At 39.6% G+C, this 14,991-nt stretch overlaps 1 protein-coding gene across 2 annotated transcripts in view; it reads left to right on the forward strand.

Annotated features, from left to right (window-relative positions):
- The window catches only part of LOC140200288 (ferroxidase HEPHL1-like), a 79,048-nt gene that overhangs the window by 9,868 nt on the left and 54,189 nt on the right, over positions 1–14,991 (forward strand). For both annotated transcript variants that reach the window (XM_072263392.1, XM_072263391.1), the window contains exons 2-4: positions 5,251–5,495; positions 9,896–10,108; positions 14,208–14,387. In XM_072263392.1, the coding sequence (XP_072119493.1) occupies positions 5,251–5,495; positions 9,896–10,108; positions 14,208–14,387 (638 nt within the window). The remainder of the gene's footprint in view (positions 1–5,250; positions 5,496–9,895; positions 10,109–14,207; positions 14,388–14,991) is intronic.

Raw genomic sequence — 14,991 nt, forward strand, 5'->3', positions numbered from 1 at the left:
CAAACTTTACAACTCCTCCCTTGGAGGGTCAGACACCCTGAGCCAATAGGCTGGTCCTGGACTTATTTCCTGGCATAATTTACATATTAGTATTTAATTATTTATGGTTTTAGCACTATTTAATTATTTAAGGTGCAACCATAACGAAAACCAATTTCCCTCGGGATCACTAAAGTATGACTATAAATATGATGGCAGAATATAGTATTAATGGTTAGACTCTTGGCAGTGTGGAGGATCAGAGGGATCTTGGGGTCCATAGGACACTCAAAGCTGCTGTGCAGGTTGACTCTGTGGTTAAGAAGACATACGATATATTGGCCTTCAGCAACTGTGGGATTGAGTTCAAGAGCTGAGAGGTAATGTTAAAGCTATATAGGACCCTGGTCAGACCCCACTTGGAGTATTGTGCTCTGTTCTTGTCACCCCACTGCAGGAGGGATGTGGAAACTAGAAAGGGTGCAGAGGAGATTTACAAGGATGTTGCGTGGGTTGGGGGGCATGCCTTATGAGAATAGGTTGAGTGAACTCGGCCTTTTCTCCTTGGAGCGACGGAGGATGAGAGGTGACCTGATAGAGGTGTACAAGATGATGAGTGGCATTGATCATGTTGATAGCCAGAGGCTTTTTCCCAGGGCTGAAATGGCTAGCACAGGAGGGCACAGTTTTAAGATGCTTCGAAGTAGGTACAGAGGAGGTGTCAGGGGTAAGTTTTTTTTTTATACAGAGAGCGGTGAGTGCGTGGAATGGGCTGCTGGCGGTGGTGGTTGAGGTGGATATGATAGGGTCTTTTAAGGGACTCCTGGACAGGTACATGGAGCTCAGAAAAATAGAGGGCTATGGGTAACCCTGGGTAATTTCTAAGGTAAGGACGTGTTCGGCACAGCATCATGGGCCGAAGGGCCTGTATTGTGCTGTAGGTTTTCTATGTTTCTATGTTTTTTAAAATACAATCATTACAAATCAAATGACTTAAGGTATTGTATGAAATTTTTAATGGAATGACATACTACAAATACAACTTCTGTATTCTGTAAAAGGACTATTGCCTTGATGCTGTTGAGTGTAACTGCCCTTTATACTCTACAGCATCAAGCCAATTCTCTGTGTGGATCCCTTGGAAGATGATCATTTAGCTTTGAATATTTTTTTAATCTCCAAATACTGGGAGCTGAACTTTCCACCGGATCATTTGTGTACCTGTCAACTGTTGCATCAGTTCTAATGTGCCCATCAACTGTTGAATCAGTTCTAATGTGCCCATCAACTGTTGAGTTTGTTCTGATCCTCTTCTGGCCAGTCGGGAAGTGCACCTTTTGTACATGTTGCTATAAACAGAATTATTGTTAAATAGGGGGAAATTCTGTGGCACAATTAAACCATGAGTAGTATTCCAGCAGTTTACAGGCATTCTCTACATGTCTTGAATGCAGAAAGATGCACTAAAAAGGATCTAATTAAACATCTGCCCTAGGCAAGAAAGCAAAGTATTAACAAAATTCTACTAAGTTATTAGACGAGTATCACTCAGTTGATTAAAAAGGATTATTTGATTAGAGATACAGCACAGAATAGGCCCTTCGATGAGCATCTCACTGATTTAACCCTAGCCTAATCATGGGACAAATTATCACGCGCATTTAACCTACTAACCGGTACTTCTTCGGACTGTGGGTGGAAACTGGAGCACCCAGAGGAAATCCTCAGATTCACGAGGAGGACGTACAAACTCCTTACAGATGATGTCAGAATCGAACTTCAAACTCCGGCGCCCCGTTCAACTGCTCCATTCGTGGCGTCCAGTGTGTTCTGTTGATGCCATGAGAGTGGGTTATGTTTGCATTCTGTTGGCCCTGGGATTTCTACCTGTACTGGATGTGGAGGACTGATCTTACTGAGCCTTGGCACCTTCAAGTCAGTAGTCAGGCCTTGGATAGTGAAATGCCCAGCCCCAACTCTCAAAGTGCCCTCTGGCATTTCCGGAACAAAAGTGGAGTTGTGACTTGCCTGCTGCTGAGGCTATCATGAATTTGGAACTTATATAAATCTTTGACTTCCAGAAATAATTAAAAACTATTAAAAGTGAAGAAAATAATTTTAAAAGCTTGCAATAAAAAGTTAATTTAAAACAAATAGCAGCTCATGGAAATTATTGAAAGCATTAAAATGAAGCATGATAATTAAAAACATCGTAAGGTACCTCCCCTTTGGTTCCTGACCTAGAATCCTTTGCAACACTCACAAAACGCTGGAGGAACTCAGCTGGTCGGACAGCATCCATAGAGAGGAGTAAACAGTCGACATTTCAGTCTGAGACCTTTCATCAGGACTCGCGGTCTTTCGCACATCCTAGAACCCTTTGATTGCTCCCTACTTTCACAGTACTTTTCAGGACTGACATTTCCTCTGCTTCCCAGGGTCAGACTTCAATTTCTGTTTGAGTCTGGGAAATACTTTTAAAATGTGCTATTTAAATGAAATGGAGAAAATGCTGTATTCTGTTTGAGTTTGATCTCAAGTACTTACTGTAGGCCTGAAGAAGGGCTTCAGCCCAAAACGTCGACTGTTTATTCATTTCCATAGATGAAGCCTAGCCTGCAGAGTTCCTCCAGCATTTTGTGCGTGTTGCTCTGGATTTCCAGCGTCTGCAGATTTTCTCATGTTTATTACTTCCTATAGATATTTTGTAAAGAATCCTTTCAATATGTAAAACATTTTGTATTGATTTACAACAAGTATTAATAAATTTGTTACATAAGCTAAGTATATGGTGTCAGAGAGACAGTTTGAACTGGGGCATAAGAATTTCCCAAGCAGTATCTCCTCCAGACTGCAACTTTATGTGATGTGTTAAGGATATTCATTTGCAAGCCTTCTCTAAAATATACAGATCAATCTCTAACTGCATTGGCCCTGACAGTTGTTCTTATCTGAAGCCTGAGAAAAGAATGACACTGCAGCATGGTGTGTAAGAGGAAGGGAAGAGCTGCATGCTCGGAATGAGCTCCAGAAATATATTTAAAACAAATAGCAGCTCATGGAAATCATTGAACGCGTTAAAATGAAGCATGATAATTAAAAACATTACCTCCCCTTTGGTTCCTGACCTAGAATCCCTTGCAACACTCACAAAATGCTGGAGGAACTCAGCAGGTCAGACAGCATCTATAGAGAGGAGTAAACAGTCGACATTTCGGTCTGAGACCCTTCATCAGGACTCAGTCTTTCGCACATCCTAGAACCCTTTGATCGCTCCCTACTTTCACAGTACTTTTCAGGACTGACATTTCCGCTGCTTATTGATATAATTGGATAGTGAAGAAAGTGAGGGCAAGAACCATAAGGATGGTGTTGCTGTGGCATGTTATCAGGCACTCTAGAGAAAGGAATGTGTTACGTACCCCATAATGGGTTAAAAGAACCAGCAGAAATGGAACACACCTGGAGTCTGGTTTTGCTGTTTACTAACACTATTTTTATTCGTCACTACACAATGCAGTAATATAAAACTAGATAAATCAAACAGGTTAGCAAAGTTTATGCATATATAGGTGTGGAAATATAAAACCCAAACTTCTTCAAACTTAGGTGGTAAGTGATATAGTCTCACGATGGTAGGTAAGAAAACTTCAGTTCAGATGCACAGGTTAATTAGTGCAAGGTGTTTGTAATCCACAGGCGAATGTTGTGAGAAGGCAATTACGTCGATATTCCACAGATTCCACGACGGCAATATAAGATAACAATAGTGGTAGGTTTTATCTCCAAAGGTGTTCCACTCCACACACAAAATATTACCGACAGTGATCTTCAACGAATATGCTTTCAACACAAGTGGTACCACACCCGAATTCAGCTACGGGACATCTCAAAGTGGTGGCTACAGGATACTCAAACAGAATCCACATATGCATTATCTCCAACAGTAGCTTATCACAAAGGGGACCCTCTTCAAGGGAACCACCACCCAGGTAAGGGTCGACACACCGGTAGATTCCACAAGGTTACCCCAAACACACAACATGATAGCCACTTATCCAGTTCCATGACATACAAAATAACTCCAACAGTGATTTGCCACGGGGTACCTTTCTTCAGTGAACTACCATACCCAGACAAAGGGTAAGTACATATGTGGTATTCATAAAGGTTTTCCCCTCACCAGAGAGCACACTCCTGTGGATTAACTAAGTGACAATCACACTTTCGTTGTCGAATGGAAACAAACTCACCCTCACAGGCTACTTAGAGAGTCCAAGCAGTGATCTCTTTGTCACTAGGTCTCTTCTGTTTCAAGTCCATCTCTCCTCTCTTCTCTTTCTGCAAACTTGTTCTAGTTGCAGAAAACTTGTGAGAATCATTTATCAATAACTAGGATCGATCTCAACTCACCCCTTTTGAGCTACTGAAAGTTTTAAACCAGCAACTGACTCACTGGTGTCTTCCATGGACCAAATCCATCTTGACTCTTAACTGTGTGTGTCTGTGTGGTCTGTGTGTCCTTGTATATTCGAAACAAGCTGCAGAGAAATCATAACATTCAAATAACCCCATACATATCCCCCTCCCCCAGTCTCATTCGCCCGACGTTTTAAAGTGACAGTCCACAGAAAATATGAACCCTAGGGGTACATAACAAATGCGATACGTTTCTGGTCATAATCTTTTTATTGGAACTCAAGCCTGAGTTTTCCTTTGAATTGACAACACCCTTATGGGAATTGAGATGAAGCTATTTATTCCCTCTATCAGAACTTCCTGGGACATTATAGAAAGGTAGGCAACCTTATCATAGGTCTCTGCAGAATCTGGAAACGTGCTAAAATTTGGGCAAGCTCCCAGTCTGTTTTTCAAATGCTTATTAATTCAAGGAGCTAAGTATTCCAGGGTTTGAGCTGACTAAGTGGAGTGTCAGGACTGAACCCTCTGCCTGATTGTCAAACTCGGGAGTCCTTTAGATCCTTTAACCTGAGTACCTCATTTTATTTTATAGTCAGTGGAGTGTCAGGGCTGGCATTTCATCTTCAGTAAAGTTCCAGGTAAAACTAAGGATATAACACAAAAAGACATTTCTCAAGGTTTCTAATTTGAAATTCTTCACAGCCTCTTCATTTCTTTGACTTATGATGATGAGAAATTTCAAGTTAGGAGAAGTATTTCAACAACCAGTATAAGAATGAATGTTTTGATTGTATGCACATAATTAACAATTTTTCTTTTAAACTTACGCTTCTTTTTGTTTTTACGTAGACGTACACCACTATATCTAAAGAGTGGAACAGACAGGATTGGGCAATTGTACAAGAAGGCTGTGTATAAACAATTTACTGATGGAACGTACTTGACTGAGATTCCTAAACCTAGTTGGCTGGGATTTCTAGGCCCAGTGCTCAGGGCCGAAGTGGAAGATGTGATTATTATTCACTTTAAAAACTTTGCATCTCGCCCCTACTCTGTGCATCCACATGGAGTCTTCTATGAAAAAGGTTCTGAAGGTAATTTTGCTTCATAGAAGTAAAATAATGTTCATTTATGTAGCACCTTTTCCAACCCAGGAGATCCCAGTACACAACAGCCATCGTAGTACTCTTGACATATAATCATTGCTATAATGTAGGGAGAAAATATGCGGAAAGTAACTTTCCACTAGCAGCAGTGTGATTTTCTTAGATTTTTATTTAATTCGGGATACAAGGAAGAACTTTTTGCTGTTCCTTAAAACACTGACATTTGACTTAGGCACTGAACTAGGTTATTTCCCATTAATATCATAACATAATTTTAACTGACTTTTTAAAAGATGCTATACAACATTATAACAAATTTCCAGGGAATTTTACTTGGAAATTAGTAAGCCTTCATGTTATTCACCTTTATTTCACAAATGCATTGCACTTAAATAAGTTTTTAATGTTCCACCGAGAGTAAAAGGGACATTGGCATGCTATTCTCACAGTCTATTTTCACAAAGTTGGTGTTGTGTATTTAATATTTCAGTAATATCTGAGTAATATAGTAAATATATTGTTTGATTAAGCATACTTTGTTTACATAATTCATTGCGGGTTATATGTGAATGGCATACGTCATTACGCCACCATGACATAAAAAGAAAATGAATGGAATAAGCCATGTTACATCTGCATCATACCACCCTGCTACACTGGGCTTGGTGGAAAGGTTTATCCAGAGTCTAGAGAAGACACTGTGAGCAATGTCAGCAGAACACACTACACTGGCACTGAATCAGAAGTTCACCAATTTCCTCCTTGCATATCATATTGCAGCACTCTCCACAACCAACAACTCACCAGCTATCCTGTTCATGGGTCTTCCCTTGTACTCATGACTGGCTCTTCTCAAACCCAATCTCAGAAGGAGTACACAGGACAAACAGCTGAGGCACATTGAGGGCTCCTCAAACAACGATGTTTGATGTTTCACTCCTGGACAAGCAGTCCTGGTAAGGTACTACAGAGGTGATCAAAGGTGGGTACTTGGAAAGATTAAAGTCACAACTAGACCGCTCTCCTACACAGTGGAGATTGCAGCTGGAGATGACACATTGATCAGCTGAGCAGAGCGAATCAATTGTTGGAGAAGAAAATTGTCCTGAGGTGTCAGAACCACTTCCTGCAGTTCCAGACTCAACTCCTACAACCACCATGGAGGAGACCACAGAACCTGAGATTGTTTCACAGCCACAAGTCTCCCCTGTTATGCAGAGTGAAATCCCTCATCAGGAAAGATGTTTGATGTGCCTACAAGAAGTATTCACCCACCTTGGATGTTTTCACACTTTTCATATGTAAGGGGTTTCTGTTTTAAAATGGCTTCTTTGTTATGTTATAATTGAAAAGGCTTCTTTGTTATGTTAACTGCTGAGAAAGTCCTCCCGCTAGCAGTTTGTTTGGATCACGTTACTGATAAAAAGATGTTATGAACCAACTGGGATACTTGTTATGCTTTTGGTGTATCTGTAAGATATTGTATGCGCGGGGTTTTGGGGCAGAAGGCGGGAGAGAGAGACAGAGGATGGACCAGATGCTGTGAGTCTGCTAACGGGGTCGCACCCAGAGCGGGGCGTTCAGCGAGGACAGGACACGGCGACGGACTTGTGTGGAGCGTCTGGTCGACCACCGTTGTTGGTACCAGGCGGCTGGTCGAGGTGGTCCGAGGGGTTGCAGGGTGAAGAAGGGTCCTGAGCTCCAACTGTTTGTGCACGAAGAGATTGAACTTTGATAAGTGTGGCACCTTTTATTTTCCTTTTATATTTTATTCTCTACTAATTATATAGTTCCAGTAATATCTATAAACTGTAAATCATTTAATCGTATCTGGTGTAATGTCTGTTATTTGGGCGGGGTAGGGTACATCACGTAGCATCCACACAAACTGATTACCCAGTTTGGCGGGGCCAAGGGCTGTTTCCCTAGGCGACAGCGAGCCGAGCGACCCTGAGGCTGGCTGGGGGCGGGGGGCTTCACATAAATAGATACTGTATATAAATAAATATATTTTCAATATACGTGTATGTATGTGTGTGTGTATATATTTGTATATTTATGGTTAATTCTATATTGACTTGGATTATAGCTAAGCAGGGAGGAGTGTTCAGTATTTAATATTTCAGTAAAGTTTGAGTAACATCGTAAATATATTGTTTGATTAAGCATTCTGTTTACATATTTCATTATGGGTTGAATGTAAATGTACATGAATGGTATATGTCATCACATCACTACGTCGTATGTGCGTGCTTCACTAAAGTAAAACTGAACATACACTAGTTATCCCCAGCTGCATTTTTTTTTTCAATTATTTTTGTGTTTTGGAGTTACATGGAAATTTAAAGTGCGCTGCCATATTTCAATGAAATAATGAAGTCCTGTAGCAAAGGAGACTGATGGCAACTCTTGTACTATTCTGTACATGCATAGCTCTTATTGTATCTCAATACATGAGATCAATCTCTAAGCATTTCATTCAGATGGTTATGAAAATGTATAACTTCCTTAACCTTCTTAACTGTCTTGTGGTTTTAAGTGAGATTGGCAACTAATATCTGTAACAGAAAGATACTCTTTTATGATTTCTGTGACTCTTGTAGGACGCTCGAGTTTGCAAAGAGTTAGTTTTCAATTTGATGTGCACTAATTTTTTCCAACATCGCCTGATTTGGATTTATTATATTTTGGTAAATTTAATCTGTACCCAAAGAGCATACATGTCAGAGGTAACACCTACAATGGTTGATACATAGGCTTATATACAACATTTTGGACCAGTGGAAGTGGTCCAGAAGGATTATATGGAAACTATTATTACCATTTTTCTTAAGAACTAATTCCATTACTTAGCCTAATAGGTTAGATTTACCACAGTACATAATTATCTATTTAAATGTTTATTTTCCTTTTATATCATCTCAATGTGTACTTAAGAATGTATAAATAATTGTAGTTTTATACATATAAAAAAATGGAGAAGGTTATATGTGTGAAAAAAGTACATGGTATTTGTGAATTCCTTATCCAAATAAAAATAAAATTTAAAAAAAAAAGAAATGCATGTGAGGTAACATGGAAATGGACAGTTTAAAATTCTAAATGGTACTTCTTTCTGTTGGAGACTTAATTCTTAGTCCTTCTGGACATTAATGTAAAAGAATATTGTTGAAAAATGTGAAATGAACTGTTAATAACTATTAATTAATTGCTGCTTTCATCCTCCTCAGTCTTTGCCATTGGGACATCTTTCATTTCAATCTTTCCTTGTTCATCATTGTTGTGTATTTAATATTTAAGCAATGTTTGAGTGATCTTGTGTGCATGTATATTGGTTGATTAAGCATTCTTGATCATTTAAATAGTTAACTACGAGTTACATGTGTGAATATGTGAATTGCATACATCATCACACTACCACATGATATGTGCACGCCTTGCTTGAACTAAACATAAACTTAGGCTCACGTTTTGGATGTATTTCAAAGTGAATGGCAAATTAATTAAAATGGTATTGGATACTGTTTCAGCCATTCCTCAGAGTTAGTTTGAAGGGCATTTCAAAGCTACTGAATTAAAGTCTGCAGATATCCAGCTAAGAACTTGTACTGGGGAAAAGATAACTCCTGTGGGAATGACATTCGTAACGGTGAAATACAACAACTAAAAAGTCACATTGAGCTTTTATGTGGTATGAGTCCCTGCATTGTAGAGATGTGATTGTCTGAAAAAGCTACAAGTTGATCGGATATCCATCCACTATTTGCATGCCACATCGCCTGCAATGTAGCCAACCGAAAACGAATTAAGATAGATACTGGATGATGCCACAACAGTCAGAAGCACTTTCTGCAGTCCCAGAGTCAACTCCTAAAACCAGCACAGAGGGCGCCCCAGAACCTGAGATTGTTTCACAGCCACTAATCTCACCTGCCAAGCAGAGTGAAATTCCTTGTCAGAAAAGACGTTATCCCACAAGAGTAAGAAATCCCCCACAGCGGTTAAATCTTTAGGTCTGAATGGGACAATAGAAAATTTACTATGCTGTGGATGTCTGTACATAGCAGTTATATTACATGATATAGTGTTTATACAGTTAAGTGTATATACACAATGTATATGTGTGTATATATTTTTTTGATTAAGCATTCTTTGTTTAAATAATTCATTACGAGTTATATTTACAAATACATGAATTGCATATGTCAACTCGAAGTTAGACCTGCATTTTGGATCCCTGTATTTTCCTTTGGATTAGTTTAATATTTTGAAGTTACAGAAGATAAGAATCACCTTATTTAATGAAGATTTGCTATGTTCGGAGATTGCATTTGGTTGTTAACTAAGACCATTCCAGTTTTTGTAGTTTGAGAGATTCTTTCTTTCAGGTGCTTTTTATCCTGATGGTACATCTGGTAAGCAGAAGATGGACAACGCTGTTCCGGCAGGGGGAAACCACACTTACAGATGGACAGTGAAGGCACTATATAGACCGACAGATGCTGATCCCAACTGCTTAACATGGATTTACCATTCCCATGTGGATGCTCCCAAGGACATTTCATCAGGTTTGATTGGAGCACTGTTAACATGTAAAAAAGGTATAGTCACTCATTGGTTGTTCAACCATCTTAAAAACTAAATTCCTGGGTTTGGGAGGTTACAATGGTTTTGATTTGACTGACGTGCATTGGAGAAGATTGTCAAGGTGGAAACCGTCTATTTTTACATAGCTAGCCACACAATACTACTGTTCCAAAGATTCTTTTACACACCAGTATAAACAAAGTCCTCTACCCTGCCAGCTCAACAGTGGGCAGGTCAGCCATGATCCCAAAGACCGCCAACTGAAAATTGGGAGTGGGAAGGGGATAGGGTCTGAGGCATCTGAGGGAGTGGGTTGTGATGCAGGAATGCTATAGGACACTGGGCATCAGATGAGCCTTCAGGATTGGGGTGGGTGTGCTAGAGATCAACGTGGGGTTTAAAAGTAGAGCTGTATGGAGATTTAGAACAAGGTGGGTGGTGTTAGTATGAGATATTAGGCTAAATCTTCAGGGAGGCCTAACTTGCACGGAAGTATGTGCTGTGAAGATCTACTTCAGCATGCATGGGCTGTGTCATTTGCAGGACAGGCTTGTCTAGATTAATTAACTGCCAGTGACTGTACTATATGCTGTTGATGGCCTCCCTGTACTTACATGTTATCTGCACTCTCAGCATGGTCCAAAAATGGCAACTAACTCAATTTCTCTGCTAAGATAAATGCAACAGAATTTTTCCTTAAATTTGATTGTATAAAATCCGAAAATGTTCTGCTGTATAATAGAATTTCTAAGCTGGCGTCTTTGTATTGTACCAAGTACCACCAGTGAGTTTGCAGGTTTGGTGGAATTGTAAATGCTAAATCAACTCCGTAAATTGCAGAGTTTCTCCTGGACAGTTCAGCAGATCCTTCAGAATTGTAGATTCATTCTGTGAAGGTACACCCGCACCATAAATGTGACCAAATCCATCTAGCACAGCAATCGCCTCAGTTTATTTTTAACCTGGTACTGAACTATTCCAGAAAAAAAACTTCCACTGTCCAATGATAAATTAATCTATTGTTTGACTCTGATACCAGTTAAGTGGCTTGATCAGTGGATTTAAAATGTTGCTGACTCCAATTATTTGTGGCATTTCTTTCATTAACACTAACATCAGAAAAGGACAGGAGAGGCTCAAATGGAGTATAGGTGGCAGGGTGGGGCAGTCGGGATGAATGTCAGTGATTTATATTTGATGTAACTGGGAGCGTACATTTCAGAGTTACAGACTTTCACCTCCTATGGATTTCTTCCTCCGGAGAAGATTAATTAGTTAAATGAAGATGAAATTGGGCCACACCACTTCCCTACTAGGAAGCTGCTGTTAGCAAATTAGCTATGTTACAATATACTCCACATACTTCATTTGACTCCACTGGAGGAGAAACTTTGGCCTAAGATGCAGATCAATGTGAAGTCATTTTTTTTAATACCGGCTATTGCAACTACTGCTATTTAACAATAGCCGGGTCCTGGTGCGAGTTATGAGCTGTTGTTTAGACAGTTTAAATGCCAGCCCAGATCGGAGGTGAGAGCTGATTTCTCTCCCTTTCAGTGCTGTTCACTCCTCTCTCCAGGGCGCTGGAGCCTTTTCCTGTTCTGTTGTTTGGTCAATTTAAATACTGGCGCAGATAGACTAAAAAGATAGGGTATCGAGATCTGAGGCGAGAGCCGACTTCACTCGCTTTCCGTGGTGTTCACTCCTTTCTTCATGGTACTGAGGCTATGAAGACTGCCCCGGCTGCTGTGCTCCATGCCAGCTAATATGGTGAATTGTTAAGTCAGGCCTTGGGCGTACTCCGGGCTGTTCCGGGGTTTGGATCTGAGGACTGAATTTGGTTTGGAATATTGTTGTTCGCTTCCATTGTTTGCTTGTCTTGTGTGTTTTTTTATCTTTCTCTTGTGCATCAGGTGTTGGTCTTTTATTTTTTTTATCTTTAATTGGCTTCTTTTGGATTTCTTGCTCTGTGGCTACCTGTGAGCAAACAGATCTCCATGTTATATAATTTATACATTCTTTGATAATAAATGTACTTTGGATCTTTGAATCTTGTTGCAATGATGTGTCCAAAGCAATGAAGAAGCATGTAGTGATGGTTTAGGAATTAGAACATCAGAACATTTTAAAACTCAAAAGAGGAATCCTGACTCTATGAAACTCACAAGGAATTGCTGAATTTCCTCCACAATAAGCAGAATTGTGAAAGCTGTGCTCCATGATATGATTCAAGGTGAAAGGATTTTTCACAAAGCCATGGAAACAAGTTGTTTTCAGTTGTAGTTTGTAGAAAAATTTTTTAAAAATTTCCTCAGGACTTGATGAAAGCATCTCAAAACATTGTAAGAGGTGTTATTGATGGAGACACTGTTATCATTTTCTAAAATTCCAATCATTTTACAATGGCTCCTATAGATTGGAAGGTACAAATGAATGCCCATTCTTTAAGAAAGATGTGAAAGAGAAACTACAGGTCAATGAGTTTGTTATCAGTAGAAGACAAAATGCTTGACTATTATTAGAAAATAATAATAGGATTGTCAGAATTAATATTTAGGAAATTGAAATTATATCTGATAAACATGTTAAGAGTTTTTTTTTGAGGTGGCAACTCTCAAGCTAAGATATCTGGAACTAGGGATGATGAGTTAACAATTCAGGACTGAGGTGAGAAGAAACTCTTCTTCAGTTAAAGAGTAGTGAATATTTGAAATTGACAGGACCGTGGAGGATCAGTCACTGTGTTTAAGGCAGAGAATGGTATTTTTCAAATATTACGGAAATGAAGGGATGAAGAATAAGAGGAGAAAGTGTTAATTAAATATAAGATTTGCAACGATCTCATTGAACAGGAGTGTGAGCACAAAAAGCTAAATTGTGTATATCTCATCTCCGACATATGCTGGAGGTACCTGGTAATGGTTTAATAGATTAGTCCACATTTTAGTTTAACTAGACTGAATTGCTTTTTCCTGAATTTTGACATCTCCTCATTGACAGTCAACACAGGCATACCTCAGGAATGCCCACTTACCCTGCTGCTCCAGCCTCTGTACCTAGGCTCGTGACTTTGTAGCTTGGCACAGCTCAGATGCCATCAATAGTCACTGATAATGCCACTGCTGTTGGCAGAGTTTCAGATGGTGACGAGGAGGCATACCAGAGTGACATAGATCAGCTGGTTGAGTGGTGTCACAACAGCCACCTTTCACTCAGTGTCAGTAAGACGAGGGAATTGATTGAGGACTTCAGGAAGGGAAAGTTGAGGGAACACACACCAATCCTCCTTGAGGGATCAGGAGTGGAAAGGATGATCAGTTTCACGTTCCTGGGTGTTGACATTTCTGAAGATCTAATTTGAACCTAACATATTAATGCAATTAGGAAGGCACACCAGCAGGTATGTTTCATGAGGAATTTGAGGAGATTGTAGCAAATTTGAGGAGATTCTAGGAGATGCTAGGAGATCTAGCAAACTTCTACAGATATACTGTGGAGAGCCCCCTGGCTGGTTACATCACTGCCCTTTAAGGAAACGCCAATGCACAGGATCAGGAAAAAACTGCTGAGGATTGTCATCTCAACTAGTTCCCTCATGGGCACTAGCCATCCCACTATCGAGGATATCTTCAAAAGGTGATGCTTCAAGATGGCGGCATCTATTATAAAGGACGTTCACCACCCAGGACACGCTCTCTTATTACTGCCATCGTAAAGGAGGTACACACTCAACATTTTAGGAACAGCTTCTTCCCCTCCACCATTCGTTTTAAGAATGGTCCATGAACCCATAAACACTATCTCATTATTTTGCACTACTTTTTGATATTTCTTTTGTAACTTATAGAAATTTTTAAAGCACTTGCACTGTACTGCTGCAAAATAACAAATTTAATGCCTTATGTCAGTGATAATTCTGATTGATGGCAGATTAAAATGTGTTCCCTTCAGGGCAGTGGAGTACTGATTAATGTTAATGATACAAGCTGAAAAATGATCTAGTACATGGGTGAACGTCTTTGATGTATGTGGTCTACATTACAAATAGTCTGTAAATGGATTGTGTCTTTGACAGATAACACTGACTGCACTATTCTGTTTACACTTTTCCAGGGACCTTTGATGAGGTGACACTGAAACGGAAAGACGTTGACCAGGATTTTGTTTTAATGTTCTCCATTGTGGATGAAAACCTGAGTTGGTATCTAGATGAGAACATTAATAAGTATTGCAGCATGCCATCCACAGTTGACAAAGATGATGAAGGCTTTCAAGAAAGCAACATGATGCACTGTGTGTATTTTTATCAGAATTTCTGCTTCTTGTTTACACACTTGTATCACTTAATTCAATGATGAATATCTAGTGACTTGACTTGAGTGGTTTTCCACTAATATGATCTTAATTTATTTCATTAAAAATGAAATAATGTCAGTGCAGAGTGCAAGTAATGGATACACAACCAATTAGTGACTCTTGCAAAGTGACTCTACCCTCTGTGGAAATAATTTCATCGCATCATGGAATCCATAGATTAACTTCAGGAGTTTTCATATTGGCTCTTGTTCTCTTTCTGTGTGCTGTGCCACTGAATCCTTCCCAATCCAGCTCAGGCGATGACATAGCCACTTTAGAGTGGATTTGTACCCAGACTAGGAAAAATTCTGGACCACTTCCATGCCCCTTCCAGTCACTTGTTAATGCTCTCTTTCCTCATCAATATGAACCTCCTCAACTCCCACTCCAGATTGTCACCTTTCTATTCTTAGTGCCCTGTGTTCCTGTCCGATTTTGCAGCTCAGTTTTAAAATTCTACTTAAGAATGTTACAAATACGTGTTGAAAATCAGTTGCCTCTTGAGCTCTGTCTTTTAGTGTAGGCATTGCTGATCTAATCT

This window comes from Mobula birostris, chromosome 7 (assembly GCF_030028105.1).
Source record: "Mobula birostris isolate sMobBir1 chromosome 7, sMobBir1.hap1, whole genome shotgun sequence".
NCBI lineage: Eukaryota > Metazoa > Chordata > Chondrichthyes > Myliobatiformes > Myliobatidae > Mobula > Mobula birostris.